Here is a 17560-nt window from a genome sequence, read left to right on the forward strand (position 1 = left end):
GTGATCTTGAGGGATCACATGTGCTTTTATGTAAAGTTAATGTGATAACGTGACAACATGCGAAGCAACATGTGATAGCATGAAACTACACATGTGACATGTGAGCACATGTGAGAACATGATCTCATGTTAAAAACATGTGGGCATGCAACATTTCAACATGTGATACCATGTGATACCATGAAACTACACTATTTGTGAAATTTCACATGTGAAATCATGTGCAAGTGAAATTTCACATGTGAAATAATGTGCAAATGTGTTTTTGGAACACTTCACATGAGATATTGAGGGGATTTGAGTATTGGACACAGGTTGCCCCGGTGGGAGGAGTTTGCCCCGGGTGAATAGTGATTGCATTCGTTTTAGAAATGTGAAATGCTCTAAAAACACATCAATTCACATGTGAAATGTCACATGGGAAGTTTTCCAAAACCACATGTTTCTTTCCATGTTTGTGTGTGATTGGTGTGTGTGTGTGTGTGTGTGAGTAAATGCTGGACATGCTCACTGAATCAGAGTCACAGTTGTAATCTTGGTATGGTAGTCCTGGGGTACAGGCTTGGAGGGCCCATCATTTGTATTCCCTTAGGCTTGTTACAACTAACCCTGACCCTTGCAGCCATTATTTATCTTCAAGTTTAGCTAAGTTCAAACTTTAGCATTGCTAACTTACATCAAATACATCTACACACACTGGTTATAAACCTGATATAAGTTTTGTGATTCTAATGACAAAGCAGGTGATGCCATCACCAACATGCATTTGGTGAAGGCATTTGATTTTTTTTACCTCAAAATCATATTTCGGTCAATAAAATCTGCAAAGTCTATCACAGGGTCTTGCTTCTTCACATGAGGGTTGAGGACTAAACGGACCATGTGCACAGTGAGTCACATGATTCTAGCTTGTTCCTGATTAGAGATATTGAGTGTTACAACTATCCTGTGTTACAACCATCCCCGGTCTCCCCTATGCCAAAATATGCCGTAAATAAGACAGCCATACAGTCCATAATCTATAGACAGCACCACAGCCTGTCCCACACACCATCATTAAAATGGCTAGGGATGGCGTATCTCTGTTGCTGCCTTTATGGTGGTGTTTTGTTTGGAGCTTGTGTTGCTTTATCATTATGCTCAATTGTCACTGTTCTTTCTGTGTTGTGTCGCAGTAATGATGTTCGAGTGTAGGTTTTGGCCTTTGAGTCAGCTTAAAAAACCTCATCAGTGGTCTATGTGAGTAACATACACTTAACAGAGCCAAATCGTCACCCTGCTAGGGACTAGGCAGGCGTTCTTCTACAGACATCGAGCCTCTCCCTTCACGCCACAGTGAGCAGGATAAGCTGCTCTAGCAGCCCAGCACAGCTTCTAGACTCCGTCCCAAATGGCACCCCATAGGCCTCTGTTCATAAGTAGTGCACTATGTAGGGAATGGGGTGCCATTTGGGACACAGGATCCAGACTCAGGCGTTTCCCTGTCTGTCTGTGTGCTAGCTAAGGACTGGTGTATTGTACAGTGGATTTGCTCTGCTACTGAAGTGCAGTCCTGGCATGCCAAAGGGACTTAAAGGACATCAATGGTTTGCGTCCCAAATGGCACCCTATTCCCTATTTAATGCACTACTTTTGACCAGGGACCATAGGGTTCTGGTCAAAAGTAGTGTACTATATAGGGAATAGGGTGCCATTTGGGACAAAGCTAATTACTGTACTGACGTGACACTGCCTGAACCAACTAAGAAACTTCACTGATCAATCTTCACACTGTTCAGTAGCACCTCACTGGAAATCCCCATCACTCATAAAAGGCCTGGGCTAGAAGCTCACTCTTGTGTAACAGCAAGACAATTATAAGATGACAGAAAAGGAATAAGTTATTTTAGATAAATTGTGTGAAAGTGATATTCATAATTTATGCATACTATACATACTAGGCTACTTATACTACCCTCAGGGCAGCATTTCATTCCATACTATATCCCTATGAGCTCAATATGTGAAATTATGTTGAAAATGTAGAAAAAATACCTTTTTTGGTTGAAAATATGTTGAAAATATGTATTTTTGGTTGAAAAGTGTTTTTTCAATGTTTTGTGCTCACTGAGAGCGTACTGATCACACTGTGATGGAGCTGAATGTTGATTAAGTGTCATTTTTGACCACATGGATAACAGCCACATGAAAAGAGGAAGCAGATAAAGTTGAGGCTACAGACCGAACACATTTGGCATGAGTCTTGACGTTTCTTCGCACACCATAACTTCTTGGAAATAGAACTACAGAATTCACTGAACATTGAATCGGAGACTAGGTGAGAACAACTTAAATAGTATAAATAAGCTTACATACAAGTGTTAATTTTGGGGGATTCTTACCATCTCTTTGTATTTTAACCTCTATCCCACAACGTATTCTTAGAATGCTTATTTAGAAACGCACGCACAGACACAGACAGACACACACACACACACACACACACACACACACACACACACACAAACACACAGTATCTGATGGGGATTTCTCAACGCCACTACAGTCACAACTGTCTGCCACTTTTTTTGTTCATGCTTCTAGTCCAAAATGTATGTGCCTGATAGAAGGACATTACAGTGAAGAGAGTACCACAATCAAAAGAAACAGAGGCTACATCCAAAATGCCAGCATAATATAAAGTGCAATACTATTGACTAGGTCCCATAGGGTAGTGTGCACTATATATAGGGAATAGGGTGCCATTTGGAACATATAAAGACAGAGCAAGCAAACAAGGGTGAGAAGAACGGATGTGTGGTTACAGCGGATGGTGGGAGGAACATCAGAGTCACTCAGTGAAGAATATACTGTAAGGGAAGTGAGTGGTAATGATGTCATTTTTTCCGAGAATTGTGATATTTGCGTGTGTGTGTGTACACGTTCATGAGAGAGAGAGAGAGAGAGAGAGAGAGAGTGAGTGAGACTTTTTGTATCTGAGCCATTTTTCTCTGAACCCTGACAGATATAGCAGTCAGTCCACATAATGCGGGCCCTAGATGGTCTAGATCTAGAAGGTTAATTACTGAGACCCACCTGCTGACCCTTACCCATGTTCTTCTGCTCCAGGGGACCTGTCCTCCTGCGCACCCCGGGAAACATGCTCCTCTTCTGGATGTCTTGTGGATCACTTCTCCCTCTCCTGGTCCTTTGCTATAACGGACAAGAACGCTGCGCAATCCAGGACAACAAACAATATCATGGTAGGGTCTAAGTCTAAGAATCTTTTTAGCAGATATCGATGACAACAAAATGTATAATTTAGACATATGGTTAAACGTTTAACTGTGGACATTATAGAAAGTCTTATTAAGATACAGACACTAGCACAACACTGTCACCACCCACTTGGAAATGTATTTTTTTCCAGAAGTGATTGTAGATCATATTTTCTACCCTATAGAGAGAAGTGTACACTACATCATACAGCACAATGTGTTGTAATTATATTGTCTATATCCTTCTTCCCACTCCCTCTCTCCATAGTGTCCCCTGTGCTTGAGTCCCTGCGGTGCTACAATGACTACAGCTCCTACGTCCGCTGTAGCTGGGAGGAGAGTCCACACCCGTCCTCACAACCGTTAGCCCTGTACTACTGGGACAGCACTGAGAACCGGTAAGGATAGAGCTGATGGGGTGATGAGAGGACAGAGAGAGGGAGGGAGGGACACCGAAAAACAATGTACTCAATGAACTCATGTCTCCCTCTTTCGCCGACCCTCTAGTGAGTCCTTGTGTAAACCCTATGGTCAGCCAGTACTGAATCCCAACAGCATCAAGCTCACTGCCCAGTGTCAGTACAACACTGGTTACTTTGGCATCAATACCAACCATGTCTTCTTCTTCAATACCTCCTGTCCCCCTGCCCTGCTTCTGTCTAAGAATGGTGAGTTGTAACATTGCAGGACCCCCTGTCATAAGTCATTGGTTCTCAATTATTTTACATTTACATGTTTCATTTTAGTTACAAGTTAGCTAGCAGATGACCAAATTCAGTCAAAATATATAGGGTCCTATATCTGTATTTGTCTAGTCATGTATGTGTTGATTTGTTTTTGACAGTGTGTGCATGTGTGTATTACAGTGAGGGTGCGTACACCAGTCCACCTATCACAGAAGCCTGTAGAGAGAGGGGGCCGTTTGCTCAGCTGGAAAAGCCCCTACCCCCCAACGTCCCTCCTGACCCCCATTCTCAACTACCAGGTCAACTACAGGAGGTCTAACCACGATGACTGGACAGTATGTACTGGAGTAACAAACAATTAGCTTGAGTGCCATACCTTGTTTGTGCTATATACACTGCGTGCACAATTATTAGGCAAATTGTATTCCTCTGCATTCATTTTATTGTTGAACAAACACAATGCTCTCAGTCAATCCAAAATGTTATTGAACCTCAAACCTGAACGTTTAACAAAGGAAAAGTGAGTTTTGTCTTTCTCAGGGAAATATATAAGTGTGCACAATTATTAGGCAACTATTAGTGTGCACAATTATTAGGCAACTAAATTATAAAAATTATTTCTCTCAACTCACTTGTTTATTCTAAATTTTTAGAGTAAGTGTAACAGATAAGTAACACAAAATGACAATTATATAACATTTTTGGCCTTTCAAAAATACTCAGTGACCAATATAGCCACCCATATTTTCAATAACTGCCATGAGCCTTCCATCCATGGAGTCACGATCAATTTCTCCTACAAGTTCTCAATAGGATTTAAGTCAGGTGAGGAAGGGGGCCAGGCAGGGGCGGAAATTCTGGGGGGGACGGGGGGGACACGACCCCCCCCATCCTGGGAAAAATATGATTTGTCCCCCCCAATATATCACTGAAACATAACTATGTAATTTAAATAATATTAATAATATGCAATGAAAGCAATTGTGCTGATTATAGACACTTAATAGCGCGTTTTTAAGTTTCAAAAGATTGCGACTGCCAGTTCCTTAGTTGGCAAGGTAACAGAGGGGTGGTATCCACTGTCTGAAAGGCACTCAATGAACGTAACTGACGTGAGGTTAATCCAGTCAATCGCGCACACACACTAGCTGAATATGCAGAGCTAGCGGGCAAATATTAACTATTAAGCTAGCTAGTAATTATTCCATTTATGTGGCCTCGTCAAAGATGGAATCTTTGCTATCGTCAATTTATTCCAAGATCAGCATGCAGGTGAGGTAAGTTAGTGCTTCAAAGTCCCTGTGATAAGGTTAGCGATAAACTGAAGTCCAAACTGAACAGAACTACACTCTCTTCTACCATTGTCTTAAATATATTTAATGGTCTCGTTGCAAAAGCTAAATTGTCGCAAGGGAACTTTTATTTATTTATTTTATTTCACCTTTATTTAACCCGGGTAGCAAAGATTATAGCAAACACCACTGAAACGGAATTGGTGCTCGCTAGCTTTGCAAATTCAGCTATTGTTGGAAGCCAGCCAATATGAAACAAACTATTAAAATTACAAAAGGTTGCAGCATATGTTGTGTAAATGGTGAACTCATACAGCTGTCAACTCTTGTCATTTTAATCCGTTTCACATTTGCTAGCTACCTTTTAGATCGAAGCCCAAATAGAATGATAAAAGATAAGATGATAGAAGCCCATCTCCTACTGTAAATAACCTACACACTGTGTGTGTGTGTAGCCAGCCAGCCAGGTAGAAAAATGGCAGAAAAATAAAAGACGGACATCAGAGTATTTTTCAGTACACCAAAACGCAAAGTAAGAACCCTAGTAGCCTAATATCTCAAAGACTAGTTGATAAAATGTTCATAAGAAAGAAATGAAATTCTAATGGAAATGTTTCACAGTGATGTCATTAGGCAGAGCAGGCAACAGATGGCACACAGACAGCAGAGTTGGGGACAGATATGCAGGGACAGACTGGCAGAGACAGGGAGTCTCAGGTAAGTTTGTTGAGTCTTTGTTTGGCAACATTATGAAAGGTTCTCAATTTTTTTTACTTGTAAAATAGGAACATAATTGGAAAATGCCATGGATACCCCCACTCTCAACTTAAACTGGTGACTGAACTAAGATTTGTTAAAGGCAATGGTATTGCTGTTGTGATTAGTTGTGTCGTTTTGGGTACCGGTAGTTAGGAGTACGGCAAACACCTTATTTCTTTGGTTCCTCAATATACATTTACCATATTACAATGTAGGCTATGTGTTACAGCACTACTTTTGGTGTCCCCCTCAGGAATTGCTCTTGAGAAAATTTCATGTAATTGTCCCCTCCAAAGTTGATATCAGATTTTCGCCCCTGGGGCCAGGTCATTATTCAGGCATCTTTGAGGCCCTTGCTGGCTAGCCAAGCAGTAGAGTACTTGGATGCATGTGATGGAGCATTCTCCTGCATAAAGATCATGGCCTTCTAGAATGCTGAGGACTTCTTCCTGTAATGAGGCTGTTTGACGAAAGAATCTTCCAGAAACTGGCAGTAGGTTTGGGAGTTGAGTTCCAGTCCATCTTCAACCCGAAAAGGTCCAACTACTTCATCCTCAATGATAGCAGCTCATACCAGTACACCTCCTTCACCTTGCTGGCACCTGACTCAAAGTGGTGCCCTGTGTCCATTACTGATCCAGCCACGGGCTCATCCATTTGGTCCATCAAGAGTCACTTTCATTTGCCTAATAATTATGCACACCTTGATATAAGGTGTTATTCACTTTCACCACACCCTCCCTCATTACACAAATACATATCACCTGAAAATGATTAAATCCAATAAGCATTCAAGTTTATATGGTTTGGAGTTCGAAAATGTGAATAGAAACAATGATAAGATCAGAATACTCACTTGCCTAATAATTGTGCACTCAGTGTATTGCCAACTCCCTGTTACTCATTGTCAAGGACAGCAGGCAAAAGCGCAAACAAATCTGGGACCAGGTTACATACAATGTTCTTTTAAAGACTGCTATTCATCTAAGACATGTGCTTCTGAATCTTCATAAATACAGTATACACTCTTAGAAAAATGTGTTCCAAAAGGGTTCTTCGATTGTCCTCATAGGAGAACCCTTTATGGTTCCAGTTAGAACTCTTTTGGGTTCCATGTAGAACCCTCCACGGGAAAGGGTCTACGTGGAACCCAATAGGGTTCTACCTGGAACCAAAAAGTGTTCTTCAAAGGGTTCTCCTTGGGAACAGCCAAATAACCCGTTTAGGTTCTAGATACCACCTTTTTTTCTAAGAGTGTTAGTAAACATATTGCTTATGTTTTCTGACCCTCTTGTAAAAAGACATGCTAACTCTCATGGTTTTTCATCATGGCATGAGATATCCCCCACGAAACAAGCACAAGTTTAGGGTAGTTTTGCTCGGTGACAAAATCATGAATCACTTCTTTAAAATCATTCATCACTACCTCTTTGCTTCCTGCCCAGTGGTGTCACCAGAGTTTCATAACATTTGGGGGCTCAGTCCTGAAGATCAGGGGCTGAGGGGTTTGTGGGTGAGAAAAAAGGGGCCTTTTCTAAAATCATTTCCTGTAATTCTACATCATTTTACATGACTGGAGACATTACAATAATATATTTTTATACCACACAAATTATCTAAATGTCAAGCTGCTAAAACAAACAACCCTTGTCTTAAATGCAACAAGAGGATAGGCCAATGAAAAGAGTGGATACTCAGATCTTAGGTCTACAATATGAGGAGGAAATTATAGTCCATCAACTTTCCAGTGTTTACTCACCAATTTAAACATAATTGTTTCGCAAGTGTATTTTGAAATATTGCGAAATACCTTCTAGCTGCTGCCTGCTGTTCATTGACAGCCACAACTCAACAATCAGCTGTTTTATATTTGCCGTAATCGCTCACAATGTGACAAAACACAATCTACAGCAATTATTTTAAATAAGCTATTGATCCTCTGTGTCTAAGTTATGCTGGGGTAGTATTTTCAATGATTTGTTGTATTTTTATAGAGACAGGAGTAATTATATAATTTGTCAAATTTAATTCAATTTATCTGCAGCACTTCCAGCACCCCTTCCTGCAGCGCTATGGTTTCTTCCATGCGCTATGCTCCCCCCAAGGCCAAATAATCAACACTTCTTATTATTAATTAAATGGATTGTGGTCAATAACCCCATATGAGGTTATTGTATAGGTAGGCCTACTGTTACAATAATATTTTAAATAATCAAGCAGCAAATAGCCTAGCCTAAAATTACAAGAGAATAAATTCAGTAAATCAATGAAGCCAATAGTGGTTTCAGCTATATTGTTATTAAATATATTGTTATTAAAACATTTAAACAATAACAAAAAAAACATGTCAAATTGCTTAAATAGTCTATGGGAAAAGTGTACAATGTGTATTCACATCAGTAGGCTAAGGGACTGAAATGCATCAGAAAAGTATTGGAAAGTTCAGGAAAACATCAGGGAAGCTCAACAGGTAGGCTATATAGGCCTAATGTGTGTGTGTAGAGAACATCTGCGTTGCTTTTAACTGCTAGATGAATGATCATGAGCACTCAACTAAACGTAGCTAACATTACCCAGCATAATTGTAACCTAACATCCAAACAGAGTTTCAGTGAAAACAAAAATTGGACATTGATTGATTTATCAAGACGAGTTCCCAAGCTGTCCCAATCAAAACAGTGCTGGATTGATCAGTTGACCACACATGGAAATTGCTTTACATTTATTATAACCAGTGCTATTGTTTTAGGTAGCCTACCAGAGCACCATTTTATCACTTATTAAGCCATTTCTGAATGAAAGTTGGTACCAACATGAAACCTTTCATTCAGAAAATCCTAAAACACCAAGTTAGGCCTACCTTATTATAAATCAGGCCATCATCACTGTCAATCGTGAATGATAATTCTCCACGTTTTACAGGTTAAACGTCCATGCTGCATGCATCCCAACAGTTCGATCCCAAACAGGTTGATGGGAATATGCAATTTGATCTGTCTCAATAGTCTGAAGTGGTTTCTACCCTTTCATCTGCACTAATTTGAAGCCACAGGATAGGTGGAAGCAGTTGAAAGATTCTTTCAGGAAGTCTACTTTCACCTGTCCAGACCAGGTCCTTCACACTAGTGCAGATGAAGGGAAGAAAACAAAGAAAGGAACCCACTGAGGACACACTGGTTGAATCAACGCTGTTTCCATGTTATTTCAATGAAATTATTTTGAACCAACGTGGAATAGATGTTGAATTGATGTCTGTGCCCAATGGAGAGCCACTTTAGTAAATTGAGATGCACATATAATGTGCGTACCAAATGGCATCCTATTGCCTTTATAGTACACAACTTTAGACCAGAGCCTTGTGGGGCACTATGCCATTTGGGACTCCATATTCTTTGTCTGTTTCTCTCTGTGCAGGCAGTGGAGGTTCAGGACACCCAGCTGAGTGTGAAGGCTGAAGCTCAGGTGCCCGGCTTCCAGTATGAAGCCAAGGTGAGGGCAAGGGGGAAGACGGGACTGTGGAGCGAGTGGAGCCCCCTAGTGACCTGGTTGACTGAGGAGGGTGAGTGGAAACCCTACATATACATAAACATACTCCATCCTCCATCCTCCATAATGTAATGTCATACAATGAAATGTATTAGTTTCATAGGATTGTAATGAGTTTGTAATGAAATTGTAATGAGCGACTTGCGATGGCATGTGATTTACGTGGAGGTGTCAGGGAGTTGTGATCGCGTCATGTTAGCATTGCTCAGTCGTGCATCAATGTCTTCTTTCCTTTTGTTCACTCCCGTCCTCCCTAATTCCCCTTCTCTCTCTCTCCCTCTCTTTCTGTCTCTCTCTTCCTCCTGTCCTCCTGTTCCCTCCCTCCCTCACCTCCCTTCCCTCCCTCACTCAGACCCTGTGCCAGGCCCCTCCAATGCGCAGTGTGTGTTGGATAATGAGACTGCGGTGACATGCAGCTGGGAGGTGAAGAGAGACCTGGCTCAGTTCCTTACCTTCCATCTGTCCTGCAAACACAACCACGCTGCACCGTGAGTTAAGATCTGTGTGTATGCCTTTGTGTGTGTGTGCGCGCTGCATGTGTTCATGTGTGTGTGCCCATGGATGAGACAGAACAGTTGACTACGCTTCAGTCTCATAGATGACTACTCTCTTTCATTGTCCTCCCGCTTCTCCATCCAGCCATCCATTTCTCTCTTCCTTTCGCCATCTCTCCAGAGCCCAGAAATGCTGTGATAACACCATGGTCAGCACTCCATCCAGGGGTCCAATGCTCAAATACATCTGCTCCTTCCATGTCCAAGACTTAGAGCAGCTAGAGGTGGAGCTCGTACCCACACGCAACAGCAAAAAGTTTAAGACACACAAAAACAGTGAGTCCCTTTCACACCGAGACAGGGGTGATATTTGGGGAAGAATAAAATCTCATAGCTGAGACTCAATTTATGATGATATTTGTTTTGATGCAATTCAGAAAATATACTGCCTCAGTGATTGTGTATCAGTGCTGCCACCTGGAGTTTATATTGTGGTATTACAGGCATTATTTTCTAGAAGGTTTTGTATAATTTTAGCCAGTAGTTTAGAAATTAGTGCTCATGAGCCAAAATGGGACTCGGGAAATTGTGCACAACTGTGTACAACGTCATCCATTTCATACGATATGTTACGTCCTGCAAAAAAATAAATACATTCATAAGTGCTTAAGATCCCGTTGAATCTCTTTAAAGATTCTTGATGTCTGACTCTTGATGTCTCTCTCCACACAGTTCGTCCAAACCGTCCACTCAAAGTGCAGGTAGAAGAGAGAGATGGGAACTGGATTCTAAAATGGAATCAGCCAGAATCTAAGGTTGATCTGACCTATCAGGTGCACTACTGGAGTAATGAGACTCAGGTAGGAGAAGTATGTTATCTATTTTTGTGCTATACTTTCACAGGATGCGGGATGATCCAAAAGCAATGTCTTTTCATTTTCACTATTACATTTGATCATCTCTAGTTCATCAGCTAAAGAACGCTTATCAAGCGAGATAGACTGTTGCTTTTTTAAGCATCTCATGAATAGATCATTTGACAATGACTGATAATTCTACTGTGTCTCACTTGGTTCTGTCCAACCTTCTCTTTTTCAGGAGGATACTACGTTCCTCAATGTCTCCCAGGGGTCCCACTCGCTCTCCATCCTGGGGGTGTCCCTGCGCCCCTCTGAGTGCTACCTGGTTAAGGTGAGAGCCCTGGTGGTCCCGGGAAATGGTGATACTTTTGACGGACTCCCCTCAGAATGGACCGACCCAGTGGAGTGGACCACACAACCAGGTAATGGACCTAGATAGTATCTCCTGGTTGAAGGATGTTTTTAATAGTATTCTAATCTATTGTTGTATTCTATTCTAGCCTGAGAGAGTCTGTTTTTGCTATTATGCCAACTCCTTGTCACTCATTGTCATGTCAATTGCTGTATATGGCTTGACAATGACAGCAATGGAGTTGGCAAGAGCACAAACTTGGATCAAGCTAATTCTATTTTTTTTTTTTCAAATAACTCTGAAAACATATTTTATCATCAGAGATAACCAGTCTGCACGGAAACAAGTACAAATGGGGGGATGTGAACCATATTTTATTATTTACAATTCATCTAGTCGTGCCAGCCATGCGAGTCAAAATAGCGGAGCTCTAAAAACTATAATGTGATTATATATTCATGAGATGCTGAATGAAAAAGCACCAAAGTTCATATCCCTTGAATAATGTTTTCAAAAACAAATGTAAAGACTTTCATTATGTATTAAATAGTGTTTTTTTTGTTTCCATGTGTTAGTCTTATGTGAAGCCACGATATTTGCTTTGATGTGAAAAATGAGAAAATAAAAAAGGAGAAAATAATATTGAAATGTGTTGAACACCGTTTGGAGGGTTCGGAGAGTGAAATAATAAGAAATTAAGACTAGACTTGATGAAGGCAGCATACAGGAGCTGATCAAATGTGACTTTGTTCTCTTGAAGCAACCACCATCTCAATCAATTCACATGACAGACAGGAATATCCAGACACTACTAATCAATTACTCATTGATGATCATCAACTACATTTTCCACTCTTACATATGCATCTTTTGTCCCATGTCTCCTGGTAGCTTCCTGGTCCATCACCACCTTCCTCTACGTCTTCATCGGTATACTGGTGGCCATTGTCTTCATCGCTCTCTATGTTACCATACCAGCCTGTCACAGGTGATTACTCAGACTTCTCCAAATGTTTCTATTGTATTTCTACCATTTTAATTCGCCCCTTCAAATCAAACTTTATTTGTCACATGGACCAAATACAATAAGTGTAGACTTTACCGTGAAATGCTTACTTACAAGCCCTTAACCAACAGTGCAGTTCAAGAAAAATAAAATATTTACCAAGTAGATGCCCTTGTGTTATTACTAGTGTTAAAGCCGGTGCTTCCATACAGGTGTGGTTCCTGAGTTAACTAAGCAATTAACATCCCATCATGCTTAGGGTCATGTATAGAAATGCTCTGCAGGCCATTATTTTGGCTACCATGGCTATGGGAACACAATAGGATGACAATGGCCCTATCCACAGGGCACGAGTGGTCACTGAATGGGTTGATGAGCATGAAAACCATATAAACCACATGCCATGGCCTTCTCAGTCACCAGATCCCAACCCAATTGAACACTTATGGGAGATTCTGGGGTGGCGCCTGAGACAACGGTTTCCACCACCATCAACAAAACATCAAATTATGTAATTTCTCACGGAAGAATGGCATCGCATCCCTCCAATAGAATTCCAGAAACTTGTCGAATCTATGCCAAAGTTATGTTGGTGTTTCCTTTATTTTGGCAGTTACCTGTCATTCTATTCATTCATCCATCCATTGATTCATTCATTCGTTTTCTGTCTGTAGGAGGGTAGTCCTGTGGGAGGTGTCTGTCCCGTCGCCCCTCAAGAGCAAGGTACTGGGAGAGGTCATTAAGGTAAGTCTGAATACATCTGAATGGCTGAGTATTCATCCAGCATTATTCACAAAGCATCTCGCTGTGGACTATTCAGCTATTGAATATATGACAACTGCACTCAATAATAATACAAATCATCTAGACTGTGCACAAAGATCATTTTTCATAACCACTATAAATTACATTGTGTGTATCCAGGGCTGTGCACTGACCTTTTAGCGGGCAGGTGCTCAAAATGAAAAAAATGGCAATTCATATCTCGAAATTCATAACATACTAACTGCCTCTGTAGCGAACATTTAAACATGCTTTAGCGTTGGCCTATTTAGTTCTGCAACAACACACTCACAAGATTGTAAGCAAGCTAGTTACAGTGCCTCCAAAAGACATGATTGACATCGGGAAAAGAGGGTCGGCTATCAGCTAATCATTAATGTTGATTGACGTAAATCTGCTAGTTTGTGAACTTGACAATGTCATGACGACTTGGGGGCAATGGGTTCAGAACAACAACGACAAAAACTGAACTGTACGCAAAAAATATACCACCACCCAAAAGGGCGAGTGGGAGGGCAAAGGGGAGTGGGAGGGCAAAGGGGCAGGTGGGAGAGTAAAGGTAGACCCCTATCTGTGCACGTGCCTGCATGTATCTATCTTTCATAGTTCATCACTCACAGATAATGGTATGTCCTCTCTTTCCCAGAAGTCTCCTGATAGGTTGTTATTCCATGAGAGTGAGAGAAGTGAGAAGACCTACATCTGCAGAGTACAGACACTGGAGAGCAGGGAGGATAACAGTCTCTGCTCAAGCTGGTAAAACTAGCTCATATCTTTATACTTATTTAACCTACACTATCCAACACTTATAAAAGATAACTCGTACACATGGTGACCTGGCTCAACCCTAACCCTAGCCTCAATCCTAACCCTTACCTCACTATGTTGTGTTGCAGCTCTTCAGATAGTCCATTGTGGTTGAACCCAGATGTAAAGGCCAATGGACTGTTCCATTCCATTACCAAGGAGGGGTGGAAGAAGTATGACCCAAACTCTTCCTCCCTCCATTTGCTGTCTGTGGACAGATCTGGCCCTCCTGCTCTAGACTCATCCGGCTTCAGCTTCAGTGGCCCTTACATCTTCTGTGGCAACAGTTCACCGCCGCCCTGTGAGGAGTCCGACAACACTCTCTCTAACTCTAAACCCACTTCTCCGTCCTCCTCGGAGAGGTCTGCCCCATCCCACTTGGAGTCGAGTGAGAGCTACGTGGTGATGCCTCAGGCCTGTGCTGGCCTGTCCAGATCAACAGAGGGAGTGTCTGATGGTGTTATGAGCGCTGTAGTAGCGGACAACAGTAAGAACACTGGTAACAACAACGGCAACAACGACATCATGGCATGGCCCAAGTCAGAGCTCCTCCCACCCGGACCTAGCTCTATGCCCACCTGCTCACCACCCAGTGAGAATGAAAACCCTCCTCCAGCGTACACACCGCCCACCACCACAACCACCCCCCTCACCTTGACCCCAGTGGGCCCTACCCTACACACCTCTGGGTACTGCTTCCTCCCGGCCCTACAGGCGCTTGGGGGCTGGGGCAATGTGCAGTCTTCTGGACCACCTAAAGGGGGCAGTCAAGAGCAGCAGGCCTGTAGGAGGGAGATGAGGCAGGAGGAGCAGTGCAAGGAGGATCCCTATGTCAGACTGTCCCAGCTAGCCACTTAGCTAACTAGCTAACCCCATCTAATGCTGGACAACATGAGGGCCACTATACGTCACTGTTCTCAATTTTTTATCCATTCTAACACTAACACACCTGTCTCATCTAATCACAGAGCTTGATTATTAGTTGGACTAGTTTATTCAGGTGTGTTAGTGTTGGAATGGACCACATGTGTAAAACTACTGATTTGTGGTCACTGAAGACTGGGTTGAGATTGAGAAACACTTCTATTCCTGGGAAGGAGAACTGTTAGAGCCTCCCTTGATTACGCACAATGCCCAGCAGATGGCAGCACTGTACTTACTGTGTATCTGTTGAACTCACAGAGGTGGCCTATTTATTTATTTGACCTTTATTTAACTAGGCAAGTCAGTTAAAAACAAATTCTTATTTTCAATGACAGCCTAGGAACAGTGGGTTAACTGCAAAACGTCGGATTTGTACCTTGTCAGCTCGGGGATTCAATCTTGCAACCTTTCGGTTACTAGTCCAATGCTCTAACCACTAGGCTACGCTGCCGCCCCCATGGATTCTACTGTAAGGACTAACTACAAACACAGAAGCATTCCTCTCTGGGTGGTAAGGTGACTGAGGGCCAGATTCCCAGGTTTCCACCACATCACATGGATGGTACATGTGTAACAGGGTGGCACTGTTGAGTATGTGAACGCAGCCTTATGCCTCTGTCAGTGCCAGTGGCTGTTCATGTCGTTCTACAGCAGGGGTCAGCCCGCGGGCCGCAAAGTGCTGTGTTACAGAATGCAGAATGGTGATGACGGTCTCCTGGTCAAATGTCATTCGTCACAAGCTTTGTAAACAACTGGTGTAGACTTAAGGTGAAATGCTTAATTATGGGCCCTTCCCAACAATGCAGAGAGAAAAATATAGAAAAAAACAATAACACAAGGAATAAATCCACAATGAGTAATGATAACTTGGTTATATACACAGCGTACCAGTACTGAGTAGATGTGTAGGGATACGAGATAATTGAGGTAGATATGTACATATAGGTAGGGGTAAAGTGACTAGGCAACAGGATAGATAATAAACAGTAGCAGCAGCGTATGTGATGAGTCAAAAGAGTTAGTGCAAAGAGAGTCAATGCAGATAGTCTGGGTATCTATTTAATTAACTATTTAGCAGTCTTATGGCTTGGCGGTAGAAGCTGTTCAGGGTCCTGTTGGTTCCAGACATGGAGTATCGGTACCGCGTCGTAGCAGAGAGAACAGTCTGTGACTTGGGTGGATGGAGTATTTGACAAATGTTTTCCTCTGACACCGCCTGGTATAGAGGTCCTGCATGGCAGGGGCATACGCACTACTCTCTGTAGCGCCTTGCAGTCAGATGCCAAACCAAGCAGTGATGCAGCGAGTCAAGATGCCTTTAATGGTGCAGCTGTAGAACTTTTTGAGGATCTAAGGGCCCATGCTAAATATTATCAGCCTCCTGAGGGGGAAGAGGCATTGTCGTACCTTCATCACAAATGTGTAGGTATGTGTGGATCATGTTTATTTGTTAGTGATGTGGAACTAAGGAACTTGAATCTTTCATCCTGCACCACAACAGCCCATCAATGTGGTAGGAGCGTGCTCAGCTCTCCATTTCCTGTAGTCCACGATCAGCTCCTTTGTCTTGCTGATGTTCACATTTCACATTTTTGTCATTTAGCAGACACTCTTATCCAGAGCGACTTACAGTAGTGAATGCATACATTTCATAATTTTTTTTCTCCGTACTGGTCCCCCGTGGGAATCGAACCCACAACCCTGGCGTTGCAAACACCATGCTCTACCAACTGAGGGAGAGGTTGTTGTCCTGGCACCACACTACCAGGTCACTGACCTCCTCTCTGTAGGTGGTCTCAGCAACCTTAATGATGGTGTTGGAGTTGTGGGCAGCCAAGCAGTCGCAGGTGAACAGGGAGTACAAGAGGGGACTAAGCACGCACCCCTGAGGGGCCCACATGTTTTAATGTTCTGCGTGGCAAGATTTTTGCTTTCTTGGTTAAATGTGAGAACACATTTCAAAAATAGAGGGGAAAGATGTAACAGGGTGGAACTGTTAAGTTGGTGAATGCAGCCTTGTGCCTCTGTCAGTGCCAGGCGTGTGAGATTGTAATTAAGGGTGTGGCCTTCAGTATTTAACCTGGTTGTTCTTGTTGTTCTACAGATTGGCATTACCATGAGAAGGTTGGCATGTGCAGGGAGGATGGGAGTGGTGACACTGGGTTAGTCCAAATTCTGAAGCATATCCGGGGATCTTGTGTTTATGGCAAGAATACCCATATGCCAATTTGACCCGCTCTCCTTCACCTATGGCATGCCCTCCTGAGAGTATTGTGCAGCATGTTCTGTGACCACGAGTAATTGATCTGATCTGTGTTATGCCATAGCTCAGGCATATATCGAATGTAATTGTGGATTTGTATGTCAACTAAAGTTTGTTTATGTCCTGTGATATGGAATCAGTATGAGCTAGAGCTTCCAAGGAACATGTATGCCTGGAGATGAAGATGAAAATATTGTTTTGTTTGCTGTAAAATAAATGAATGTTGTTCGCTATACCTCTTCCTATTATTCCCATGCTCCACTCCCTGATGTTAGAGAACCTGTATGTTTTAGATTAGTCCCGAGGACCTCCCCTCGCGTACATGGAAAATGTGGCGTACTATCGACCCCAGGAAGAGATACATGTAAATCCCATCCCCCTTGTTACACATCAGAAGAGGTTTGAGTCCCAAATGCCTCCCTATTCACTATGTAGGGAAGAATGAGTCGCAAATGCTTCCCTATTCACTATGTAGGGAAGAATGAGTCCCAAATGCCTCTCTATTCACTATGTAGGGAAGTTTGAGTCCCA

The 17560-nt window shown here is 42.4% G+C and overlaps 1 protein-coding gene across 3 annotated transcripts; it reads left to right on the top strand.

Moving 5' to 3' along the window:
- The first annotated feature begins 1690 nt into the window (after positions 1-1690).
- csf2rb (colony stimulating factor 2 receptor subunit beta) lies at positions 1691-17262 on the top strand. Of its 3 annotated transcripts, XM_014192659.3 has the most exons (14): positions 1691-2317; positions 3109-3242; positions 3526-3655; positions 3765-3925; positions 4124-4278; positions 9409-9553; positions 9893-10028; positions 10216-10370; positions 10767-10894; positions 11133-11316; positions 12138-12234; positions 12927-12996; positions 13682-13791; positions 13932-17262. In XM_014192659.3, the coding sequence occupies exons 2-14, from the start codon at positions 3140-3142 to the stop codon at positions 14698-14700; spliced, it is 2343 nt and encodes a 780-aa protein (XP_014048134.1). In that variant the 5' UTR covers positions 1691-2317; positions 3109-3139; the 3' UTR covers positions 14701-17262. The 3 variants fall into 3 exon arrangements, with proteins under 3 accessions (XP_014048134.1, XP_014048131.1, XP_014048130.1); XM_014192656.3 differs by lacking the exon at positions 1691-2317 and having other exon boundaries at positions 2515-3242; positions 13685-13791; XM_014192655.3 differs by lacking the exon at positions 1691-2317 and having other exon boundaries at positions 2516-3242.
- Positions 17263-17560: the final 298 nt, after the last annotated feature.

Source organism: Salmo salar, chromosome 03 (assembly GCF_965601325.2).
Source record: "Salmo salar chromosome 03, fSalSal1, whole genome shotgun sequence".
NCBI lineage: Eukaryota > Metazoa > Chordata > Actinopteri > Salmoniformes > Salmonidae > Salmo > Salmo salar.